Source organism: Symphalangus syndactylus, chromosome 8 (assembly GCF_028878055.3).
Source record: "Symphalangus syndactylus isolate Jambi chromosome 8, NHGRI_mSymSyn1-v2.1_pri, whole genome shotgun sequence".
NCBI lineage: Eukaryota > Metazoa > Chordata > Mammalia > Primates > Hylobatidae > Symphalangus > Symphalangus syndactylus.
This window is the reverse complement of record NC_072430.2, coordinates 77,185,288-77,197,384: the sequence shown is the minus strand read 5'-3', so window position 1 is coordinate 77,197,384 and position 12,097 is coordinate 77,185,288. Positions and strand designations below refer to the sequence as shown.

The 12,097-nt window shown below is 37.2% G+C and overlaps 1 protein-coding gene and 1 long non-coding RNA gene across 5 annotated transcripts in view; one reads left to right on the top strand and one right to left on the bottom strand.

Moving 5' to 3' along the window:
* The window catches only part of LOC129488060 (uncharacterized), an 86,485-nt gene extending 80,340 nt beyond the window's left edge, over positions 1-6,145 (top strand). The window contains exon 6 of the long non-coding RNA XR_010122165.1: positions 2,972-6,145. This is a non-coding gene — a long non-coding RNA (uncharacterized lncRNA). The remainder of the gene's footprint in view (positions 1-2,971) is intronic.
* The window catches only part of MAP3K20 (mitogen-activated protein kinase kinase kinase 20), a 204,406-nt gene that overhangs the window by 65,847 nt on the left and 126,462 nt on the right, over positions 1-12,097 (bottom strand). For all 4 annotated transcript variants that reach the window (XM_063644683.1, XM_055289760.2, XM_063644684.1 and 1 more), the window contains exons 6-8: positions 11,118-11,146; positions 10,864-11,001; positions 3,684-3,770 (exon numbers count right to left, since the gene is read on the bottom strand). In XM_063644683.1, coding sequence (XP_063500753.1) covers positions 3,684-3,770; positions 10,864-11,001; positions 11,118-11,146 — 254 coding nt within the window. The remainder of the gene's footprint in view (positions 1-3,683; positions 3,771-10,863; positions 11,002-11,117; positions 11,147-12,097) is intronic.

Below are 12,097 nucleotides of genomic sequence, written 5' to 3'. Positions count from 1 at the left end.
GGATTATTTTGGTGCGTTAAAAAGTACTTTAAAATAGAATTCAAAGTATTTAAGTCCTGATTACATAACTGTGGGCATTCCTAATACATGAAAACATTCTGAAATAACCAGATCTTAGCACCAGGTTTGCAACACTACTTAAAACTTAAATATTTTTAAATAAAAGTTTCAAATTAAAATATTTCCCAATCACTAAATTAGGCATGACATTTTTTAAAGACCATATTCATTTTTGCACCATTTTCTACATAAGATGTAAAATTTTTTTTAAGTCAAATTTTTATCTTTTTCTAAAGTATAGTCAAGAACAGTGGATTAAGTCTTATGAAGATTTCTGTCCGTCAAATAGTTTCGTTATTTAGAACAAACACTGTAAGTAAGAATTTAAGTATTTATAAAAATGGAAATTATGCTACCAGAACATTCTGAATGATCACTGATTGAGTTCCATGGAAATGACAAAAGCAAATATATCTATCTGTTCCATTTAAAAAATTTATGAGTAATGCCCTCTTAATTTCATGCCTTCTATAAAGGTTCATTGTTTACTTTGTAAAGTTTAGCAGTGCTTTATGAATCTAGTTTTAATAGGATTTAATATTAGAAATATGATTGCCTAAACATCTTATTTTATTATTAAGGGATTAGAAGCAAAGATCTTCAGATATAATTTTTAGAAAGTATTGATTTTTCTATAGATGCAAAAAGTAATCTTAAATGGTGAAAATGAATAAGGTCTATTGTCTGGGTAAGAGTAATGGCGCCAATCTCAATTCCCTGGTCTTGACAGTATACTACAGCCATGTAAGATTTCATCAGTGAGGGCAGCTGGGTGAAGAGTACACAAATTTCTTTAGTTTTTGTTAATTTAAAAAACTTTTTTGGCTGGGCACAGTGGCTCATGCCTGTAATCCCAGCACTTTGGGAGGCCGAGGCAGGTGGATCACTTGAGGTCAGGAGTTCAAGACCAGCCTGGCCAATATGGTGAAACCCCATTTCAACTAAAAATAAAAAAGCTTTTTTGAGTCAGGGTGTCACTCTGTCACCCAGGCTGGAGTGCAGTGGTGTGATAATGGTGGCAGCCTTGACCTCCCGGACTCAAGGGATCCTCCTACCTCAGTCTCCCCAGTAGATGGGACTACAGGTATGTACAACCACACCCAGCTAATTTTTTGATTCTTTGTAATATTTTTGCAAACTCCTGTGAATCTATAATTATTTCAAAATAAAAAGTTAAAAGACAACTCTAATATTTGGATATAGATATTATAGATGACTAGATAACATTTAAAATGTCTTCCCGAACACTTGAACATGTCATTCTTTAAATGAGGCCTGTTAAAAATACGACTTTCTTTTTTCAACCCATAACCCAAAATATTCAATAGTAAAAATATAGTAAAAGAATTAGAAGTTGAAGGGATTTTGTAAATTATATTTCAGTCAAAGCCTCAATTTTGTTATGAAATGAAATAAACCTGTGTGAATTATCTTAATGCTATGTCAACAGAATTTATTTTGGAAATGGATACCTCCATTTGTGAGGTGAAATGAAGATACCTTCTTAAATGATGATATTGAAAATTACATTGAAACTTAATTTCCATATTTTTGACAAATATTGTACAGAATGAGAATAGCAGATAAATATTCTTGTAATACCCAATTTTACTGAAGTTCATTAGAAGGTTGAGAAAGTGTATTTCACCATGTAGGCTTTTTTCAACTTATTATTATATTTAATGAATACAGTATGGGAAGTATTTGAGTAGTCTTCATCAGTTATTAGCTGATCATCAGAACATATCATGAATAAAATAGTAAACTCTACTTTCTGAGATCTCTGGGGAGAAAAAAGATTGCTTCTGCGTGTATAATGTTGAAGAGGTTCTGAAGGTTATTCATGGGTGATTCCAATCCTCAAGTCAACTATCCGGGCAGCTTCTAAACTCATTTTTTTCTTCAGCTTTAAAAATCCTTCACGGATACCCCAATGTTTTAAAAAGTACTTTAAATTTATATCTATTCTGCCACCCTTTAGATAAATTATTATTTAAAAATATTAATTATTCTGTCTTATACTTGGAGGGTCCAGTTAGCTAAAAAAACAAAAACAAAACAAAACAAAAAAATAACCTTTCTCCTAGTTTATCTTGGAATAGTGCAGAGGGAAAAGATTACACTGAATGTTTTGGTTCCAGAGTCTACACAAGGTCAGTAATTTTCTTTGCTTTCATTTGTAAACCCAGAACCAGATCTCTAATCATCTTACTGGCAAAAGAAATAGAACAGAAACAAGTGTGTCCTCGTATCACGACAATATCAGTTATCCTGTGTGTAAGATCTTATTTAATAGCACATGAGGAATTACTAGCACTTTTAATTAAAACAGAACACCTCCTGTGAAACAATGAGTAAGGCACATTCTTGCATATAACTCCTTTTCATTTCTTAAACTGGCAGCTCTTTCCCATCAGTTTCAGCTATCATCAACATTTCATCCACTCCCAATGAATCAGGAGGAAAAATTATATGGTAACTCTGGATTATGTGATCTAAAAGATGGAAACTTGGTTTCTCCTAGTCAATAGCAGCTTTTTGATTAATCTAGTTTGTTCCTGCATTCACCTGGGACGCAGATCAATGTAATTCTTTTAGAGCATTAAAAAGGGAATATTTTTATATATTCACCTTTTTGCAAATTATTTTATTCTAAGGTTGCAGTCTTACCCTTTGTGGAGAGCACACATAAGATTTGGAAATGAAGAAGTTCTGTGAAATAAAGTAGTTTTGCATTGCAAAGACAACTGCTTGCTTCCATTACATGATCTAAGTTCTCATAATACCTTGATATTGGATGCTTCATCCTTATGCTGAGAATTTCCATGGCTGTGCGTTTCAGTCACAATTTTAAACCTTTCAAAATGTAGTTGCTCTCTTTGATATGAATGTACCATGTTCTCTGATGTAGGCTCATAGGTCCAACTAACTGAAAGCCTCAATTTGTGGGAAGAAGAGAAGCGAGGCTGGGGACACAGCACAAACGGTGTTTACGCCACTGAAGTTCTTTTGAAATGGAAAGGCTCTGCATGAAGAAGCGAACAGTTATGCCACTGCCTCGCCAATTCCAGTGAGGAGCTCATCTTCAATGTAGTGTTCAACGTAGGTGGCAAAACTGTAATTTTTCCCTTTTTTGAAACTATTTTTTCTTCTTTTATTTTTGAAATTCTCATCTAAGCGACAGTTTCTTGTACTATAGTGACTCCTGCTGGGAGAGGTAAGTTGAAGTAGCTGAAGGTCTCTTACAGATATATCAACTCCCGGCCAGTAAAAAAGATGTCCTAAACGCAGGAGATGGAGTTAAACTGTTCCCCTACCTTGGACGCAATGGCTTCTTTCATCACTAAGAACAAACCCCTAGGTTTTACAATTGAGACTGAGAAACTAGTACAGTACTTGTACAATTTTTGATCTACAGCATCACGACGTGAAGCTGCAACAATTAGATGTAAAGGGTCCATTCATGAGGAATAACATCACTTTGACCCTTTGTGTTAGCTCCTACTGCTAATCTTTCCATAAGCGTGAACTTACTTTCAATTTGAAGAAGATGAAAAAGTCTTTTGCAAAACCCCAATACTGTTTTCTGATCTATGTACCTGAATGGAGAAACGTAGTCTTACCTCGTTTTTTTCCACTACAAGCCAAGCTACTTGTAATCCTTCCAAACCTTTAAAGGGGACCTCCCTTGTTAGCATCTCCCAGAGAACCTGGAACAAAAAGAAAATGGAATTTTTATTCTCGTACTTTATATTTTTTGGTACATATTACTGAAACTTTATCTAACATGTAATTGTATCTAATTACCAGACACAACCAACCCCATCTGTAGAAACTTGGGCAAAACAATTATGCTCATGCACACAACTTCCATATATTAAATACTTTTTAGGTTCTTTTTTATAAAGAAAAAACCTGGTTTAGAAATTAGGACATCTAGAGCCAGACTTAAAATTTTATGAAACCAATGGGCCTGACTGATTTAATGTCATCTCATAAATTATCAGAACTTTTATGTTCTCACAAATTAGATTTTGTATTTTGTTAGTTAAAACTCTTTCTGCCTTCAATTTCTGACACATTTGTGTAGGAAATAATAACTGGGAATTCAACAATATTTTTAAAGGTTCAATAATGGTCTCATCAGAAATAACTTGAGCCCCAAATCCAAATCACTGGCTAACGTACCTACCCCACAATGGTAGATACTTGCAAAATTGTAATATTTAGATTTTACATGTTACATTTTAGATTTTGGAGAAATCTCCCTCAAAATGAGTCGGTCTAAGGGATCTATTTTCATCTACCTACAATATAATCTATCATACCATACTCTAAGATGTAATAAACACTTTCTATACATATAAGCTGACTATGTGAATGTGAGCTTATATGTGTGTTCATCTTTGTGCAGTTCTTGATATCAGTATGATTATTAAATCTGAGTGGAATGCCCAAAGAAAAGCAGGTGGTATAAGATACGACATCAGCTTTTTTTTTTTTACACTAAACAAAAATGACATTTGGCATACAAAAGTAACTTTATTGAGGAAGTCACTTGGAGGTCTAAAAATATATTAAATGATGCCTAAAAATACCAGTTATGAGGATTCAGGCCAAATATTGTGATCTTTCACCTTAAAAATATTTTCCGACTCATTTTATTTTATATTGAGACGTCCTCACATTTAATCGATGCTAGGAATACTGCTGATTTTGGGTTCTCTTGAAACACTGAGTAATGGAGATTTGTACACTATGTTACTTTTCCCTATTTATACAAATGGAGTTCAAAAATGTGAGTCTACCAATACTCTGTAAAGTGCAAAAACAATTCTAGTTTTATCAGTAATAGTCCTAATAATAAAACCACCACTTATTGAGTACTTATTATATTCCAGATGCCCTTTTCATATATTACCATGATTAATAGCAATCCTACTGGATACATATTACCCTTATTTTATAGGTGAGGTAACTATTTAAGAAGTTAAAAAAAAAACTTGCCCAAAGACACTCAGTTATCCAGTGACAGAGCCAGACTGTGAACCTGCTGGCTCACCCCGAAGGTCAGGCTCTTGACTCCTTTTAATGTGAGTGAAGGGAAAGTGACAGTACTAGAGAGAATGCGACAGGCCCTGTCTTAGGTATGGCGCCCTGGGAGAAGCAGGAAGAGAACCAGTGGCTTCGACTCAGATTTCCCTTGTTTTAAAAACAAAAGCTCTTTTCTAATAGGAACGTAGATGGAGCACACATACTCTAGTCAAGCAAATCATAGAAACCTTTCACTCCATATCCACTATTTCCTCAGCCAGTGCTCAGTCTCATTTCAACCATAACATAGTAAATGAATTCTGGCTAATACGAAGATAATTAGCAGGAAAATCAGGGAAATTGGCAGATGCGGCTCAAGCAGGAGAAAAGAAATTCACTGAAGGCCTCTTTGGGCTTTTAATCAAGTGTGTAAGGTACTCCTTTAGAGGAGCTACTGAATAATTCTATTTGAGTCACACAAGTGATTAGGAAAAGGTAAGGGGCATCCCACAAGGGGACAATTCTAGTGAACACCACACGTAAAGGAAGGTTGACAGAACAGGTATGCAATCACCCTGACCTACACAGGGAGGGAGGCTGGGCAGCAAGAGGGCTGAGCAGGAAATGGAGCCCCTCAGTTGGCTGCAATTACCACTCCACAGGGGGCTAGGGCTGGGGAGGGGAAAGGATATGAAGGGCAAGTAAATTAATGGATGTGGCATTCCTAAGGAGAATGGGAACAGGGAGTTAGCCTCCAATAAATCAAACGCTCCAGACCCCCAAACGCACAGATGAGCAGTGCCTCTTCTGAGTTTGGCCTGCAGGTATGATACATGCATGTACACGTGTGCACACATGCACAGACTGAATTTTGTGAAGTAAATTGCACATCCAAGAGTTTGGGGGGACAACAACAGAAAAACATTTACGTCATTCTTGATTCCAAAATATTCTGCTGGAAAATGTCCAAAATCTAATAAAATTTAAGTTATATCTCTCTGAGAGCTCTAACTGTGAAAAATAAAGAAAAAAATAAGCCAGTTTCATTTGACTCCCTCTGTGTCTCTGAAGAGCTTAACTACAGCTGAGGGAGTTACTTGATGGATGTAAAAGTGTCTGAGGTGGCGTCATTAGCTGCTATGTCCTGAAGCCCAAATGAGGTCTTTAGTTTAATTCCAGTATCAGCACATCTCATGATTTCCTTTTATTAATTCCCTGGATTCGGGAATGTAACAAAAAGCAGGTGGTATAAGATACGACATCAGCTTTTTTTTTTACACTAAACAAAAATGACATTTGGCATACAAAAGTAACTTTATTGAGGAAGTCACTTGGAGGTCTAAAAATATATTAAATGATGCCTAAAAATACCAGTTATGAGGATTCAGGCCAAATATCATTGTGATCTTTCACCTTAAAAATATTTTCCGACTCATTTTATTTTATATTGAGACGTCCTCACATTTAAACTGTGCTCACAAGGAAAACTTCTATTTTCAGTTTACAGAATAGAAACTTGGAAAAGACTACGTACTTTTTCTGCCCTTTCTTTTCCAAACAATAGAAAGCCATTACCTGAGCCCAGCTTGTTCTGGAACAGTGCTCACAGACAAGCCAGGCAGCCATGCTGTCTCTTAAGCCACTCTGTTTTCAAGGCTGGTTTTGGCTGAGAAGCTTCTAAGAAGGTAATCCTTTCTGCATTGTCATTAGAATAGCTTTTTTTCTTTTTTAAGAGAGGCTAGGCCTCGTGTTCTCAGAGGGCTTATTCTTTCAGTGATTTTTGCTTTTCTTTTTTTGTGGATAACAAACACTCTTCCAGGTTCAGTCCTCCAAGAGAAATTCTCGTAAGAGGGCAGAAAAATCTCATTTCTTATAAAATGGAGGGAAACAATTGCCTGCCTAGCAAAGTTTACCAGCTTAAGAGCAAGGATCATAAAATCCACTTATGGCATTCACAGCACATTTATTTTAAGGCAGTATAAGGTTAGTGAGTCTTGCCATTTGTTAAGAAGCAACAAAGGTTTATCAACCTGGGGAGGGCTGGTAGTTTTGGGAGTAGTAGGGGCTAAATTGTTACAGCAGTCTAAAAAATTAGAAAAACAAAAAGCAAAAATATATTGCAGTTTTTTGGGTGGATTTCAAAAACAACTTTTTTTTTAATGGTCTTATTCATCTGTATGTGACTGCTGTGTGTAGAGGGGGTTTCAGTGAACAGAACAGACTCCCAATGAACAACAGGAAATTTAATGCAAATAAATGCTCCTACTGACAAAGGAGTCTTGGCTACTCACCTATTTTTGAAAAGACATAAAAAATTCAAAATAACCACATTTTGAATTAAAATAGGTATCATTTTCCAAGTTTATGGACCACAAACTTCTAAAACTAACATGGTCCCAACCTTAACAACTATCCTCACCTCCTCTTTTCTATAACATCTACTTTGAATACATAATGCTTTCTTCATTAAAAAAAAAAAAAAAAATCTGTGATTGTTTAAATAAAAAGTCGCTGGAAAGCATACTTTGTATTTTTTTCTTTCACTAATGGTGTTTATTTAGAACAAACAGAATGAGAAGACGTCAGAATTAAATATTAGGTTGGTGCAAAAGTAATTGCAGTTTTTGCTATTACTTTTAAATGGCAAAACTTCAATTACTTTTGCACCAACATATACAGTCCTGAGTTCTTGTGTATAATTAGCATCTGTACACTTTTCTGAATGGAATTCTGACACAACATTCTGAGAGGCAAACCAGCATTCCAAGCAAACCTCTGTCTTCAAGATAGTCACACAGCAGAAGCTGTTTTAAAACAGACTCACTGAAATGGCATTTCTATTTCCACCAGGTAAGGGAAGGCTCTAGCATGAATGCAGAATTGATATTCCACATCACATGATGGGGCGGACAGGTTCTGCAGAGCAACATCCAGTGTGTAAATACAGAGCAACACTGGAAATGCTCAGTGGCTGGTGGTCGAGTTTGTTTCAGTAAATGAAGTTACTCGATAGGATGGTTTGTTAAGCCTTTGTTAAATCCCTCCAAAACCAAACCAAACCAAGCAAAGGTAGGGTCAGCACACAAGTATAAAGAAAAGCTAATCCACAAAGAGACGTGTTCAAGCCCTTCTGCTGAAATGTGGCGCATAGTTTCTTAAGTGAAAAGATTTTTAATAAAAAACACTGAAAATGTGCAGCTCCAGAAAGGTTGACTCAAACTATGTTTAAGAAATGGGGTCAATGTGGAATGTATGAAGAGATTTTAAAATGATACAGGAAAAAAATCCTAAGCTCTGCAAACAGAAGTCACCTCTTAACATCTTTTATAGTTTATGTGTGAAAAGGAATTTGTGCTTGGCTACTGGTACTAAGATTGTACTTCATCTCAGGAAAAGCAGAGGGGGGCATTTCACACCAAAGCCCTGGCAACTGTAAGGTTTTGAAAGAAGGCAGCATAAAGTTTGTTTTCATATATGAAATAATATTGAGACTAAAAGTTCACTCTATGTATAGTTGTGTCTTAAGGTCAAAATTTTTTGAGATAAGGAAATTCAAAGACTTGGGGAGAATTTTAAAAGTAAAAGCACTGTATGTGTGTGGACTCATAAGTGCAAAAATGAACCTCAAAAGTCTTCTAGTTCATATAAATGTGCCAAACAATTTAAAAGCTATAACCATCTACAATAACTATAACCAACATACATATATACCTAACACCAACAAACATGTTTATATACATTTATATACACATGCACATGAAAGGAGTGGGAGCGGTGGGCTCCTGGTGAGCCACTCTGAACAGTCAGCTGAAACACTGACTTAAACAAGCCACGTTCCTAAACCACACTGCTCATCTTCCCAAGCCCTCTTGTTCCACGGAGGTGCCTGCAACGATGGCCTGCTGCAGAATTCAGAGTGGCTTTTTCATGTTTGATGGGTTGTAAGAAACAAAAAGCCAACTATAGCATCTATGAAGACTATGCAACAGAGACTGTAAGTGGCCCTCAAAGCCAAAAATCTATATTATCTGGTCCTTTCGAGAAAAAGTTTGCTTGTTCCTATTTCTACAGGACAAAACGAGATGCCATTCCCAACAAGCAGGCTAAGAAAAATTTAAATTACTCTCAGGTGGTGTGTGACTCAGTAAATAAACATTTGGTTATAAATGAAGGAATGCACTTTCACAAGAGAAAACAATCTTACAGAGTCTTAAATTGCTACAAATACACCATTTTCAGAATATCTCACAGATGAATGTATGATGGTTAGAATGTAGTAACATTTGACATAGGAGACCAGTTTTATAAGCTAGTCTCCTCTGAAACTTTTGTTTTTTCTTTTTTTCAATGAGAAATATTTGATCACTGTCTGTAATAGCTTATAGTCTTCATTCTTAGAAACCAGAATCAAGGGGTATCAGGTATTGATTTTTTTTCTTTTTTTGGATATCAGGTATTAAGCCTGATGTTACTGTTGCCTTCTGACCTTTAAAATTCTAGCCTTCGGCCAAAAACATATATTTCATTCTTGAAATGATTTTTTCAATAGCTAACAAAATTAATCTTTATTAATTTAGTATACATAGGATGTGTTATGATTTACAAAGAGCTAGTCACTGGAACAAGTCCAAAACCTGTGAAGCCAGCATTAAATACCTAGAGACCGAATCAAGAAAAAAAAAAAAGATCTGACAACGTGAATCTCCTCTTGTGTCATTGGCTACCACCTGCAGTAAGAAAACACAGAGGTTCAGGACGAAGAGACATGCTGATTTGGACCTAAAACAAGCTGCTTCTTTACCCATTACTATGAAAATGCCCTTTTAGAAGTAATAGTATAAACAGCAGGGCAGTATAATAGTATAAATAGCAGGGCAGTATGAGATGTAAAGATAGGGAATTCTAAAACTGTTTTGGACTTTTTAAAGAATACGTAACATTTTAGGGAAAAGTTTATCCTCATCAAAAGGCAACAAATGAATTCCTTCCTCCAGCAAAGAACTCTCTCATTCCACTTCCTTCTCTCTGATAATACAGGTATAACCTATTCCTCAGGAAATGGCCCATCTCCAAATTCCTCCTCCAGGAGCTTCTACTCCTTAACTGATTCATTCCTGTGGTCTCTTCCTTGAGCACTCCACCCCCTCATTAGTCTATTCTCTATGTGGCTCTGCTGTGATTCTTATGTAATGCCTTAGAGTCACGCTTCAGATAGTCACTGCTACTCTATGACTGGCAGCAGACATGGACAAGGTCATCTGGTAAGTGCTAAGTACATTTTCTTTTGGACTTTTAGAAACCAATGAATCAGTTTAATAGTTGAGACTCAAAAGTTTCCTGGTAATTAACTTGCTCGCCAGATCTATTGGTGATTTTATACTGTTTAAGCAATCCATTACAATGAAGTCCTATTCCAAATGATCCACATTTTCATTGAAATTACAGAGATAGTCCACAGTCACATTACCACCCTGCAAAAAATCATTCTCACAGGCAAAGTGGAGCCCAACACTATCTCGGATTCCATTTAATTTGTTTCTTGGAAGTGGTGTTGGTTTCTTCTCAACACAGGACAAAATAACTCCAATGATTAAAAATGATTAAACATTTTGGCAACTAGGAAGCGTTGTCCAATGGTGCTGCTTCAGGCATTCCACCAGCAGTACGGTCTCAAATAAAAATAAAACCATGTTAAACTGTATCTCTCTTCTTTAGAGTGTTTGCTTTTTGTATTTCTTTTAGTAAACAAGAAATGAGAAATGAACTCACCACACCATAGGAATATGTGTCACAAGTTTCTGACACAGGGAGACTTTGGATAACTTCTGGAGCCATCCATGGGAAAGTTCCAACCAAGGACATGTGTGTTGTATGGTTATGGAACCGAGAGGCACCAAAGTCACAGATCTAAGAAAACAGGAATCAGCATCAACTTTCTACTTATTGGCTAATTAAGGAATTATCAGTTACAAAAATCTACATCTGAAATTAACAATTTTTTTAAGTAAAAGAAATAGTCCTACCTTCAATACTCCATCAGCAGCTATAACAACTAAAAAAGAAAAAAGGATAAATTACGACAATCATCTAATTTGTTTGAGCTGTCTTCTACTGAAAAAACCATAAACTTCTTTTTTTTTTTTTATTAATTTTTGCATACAAAAACAATCAACATTTTCTAAAAATACATACAAACAAAAAGATGCGTATCAAACATATTAGGAAGGTTGCACATGGGAAGTCGGGGAATAGAAATGGGGGGTGGGAGTTAAAATAAATGAGAGAGGGACTTTATATGGATCAGTGATAATTCAATCCTCTATTTGACAAAGAAGAGGGAGAAGGAAGAGGAAGAAAAAGAAAGTGGGATAAAGGATCAGAAAGGGAAGAAAATAGAAAAAATTAGAGTATGACTCCAGGGTAGACCTGTTTTGCTGTCACTGAGTTGGTTGGTTGGTTTGTCTGTTGTATTCTTCATGTTTCGCCAAGTTGGCCAGACTGGTCTCGAACTCCTAGCCCGAAGTGATCAACCCGCCTCGCCCCCCAGAGTGCCGGGACCACAGGCGTGAGCCACCACGTCCAGCCCCCACATCGCTTCTGGCCTCCGTGGTAGACCTCCCATACGGAGCGGCCAGGCAGAGGAGCTCCTCACTTCTACCCAGACACAGGGCGGCCGGGCAGAGGAGCTCCTCACTTCCCAGACGGAGCGGCCAGGCAGAGACGCTCCTCACTTCTTCCCAGACGATAGGTGGCCGGGCAGAGGCGCTCCTCACCTCCCAGACGATGGGTGGCCGGGCAGAGGCGCTCCTCACCTCCCAGACGATGGGTGGCCGGGCAGAGGCGCTCCTCACCTCCCAGACGATGGGTGGCCGGGCAGAGGCGCTCCTCACCTCCCAGACGATGGGTGGCCGGGCAGAGGCGCTCCTCACCTCCCAGACGATGGGTGGCCGGGCAGAGGCGCTCCTCACTTCCCAGACGATGGGTGGCCGGGCAGAGGCGCTCC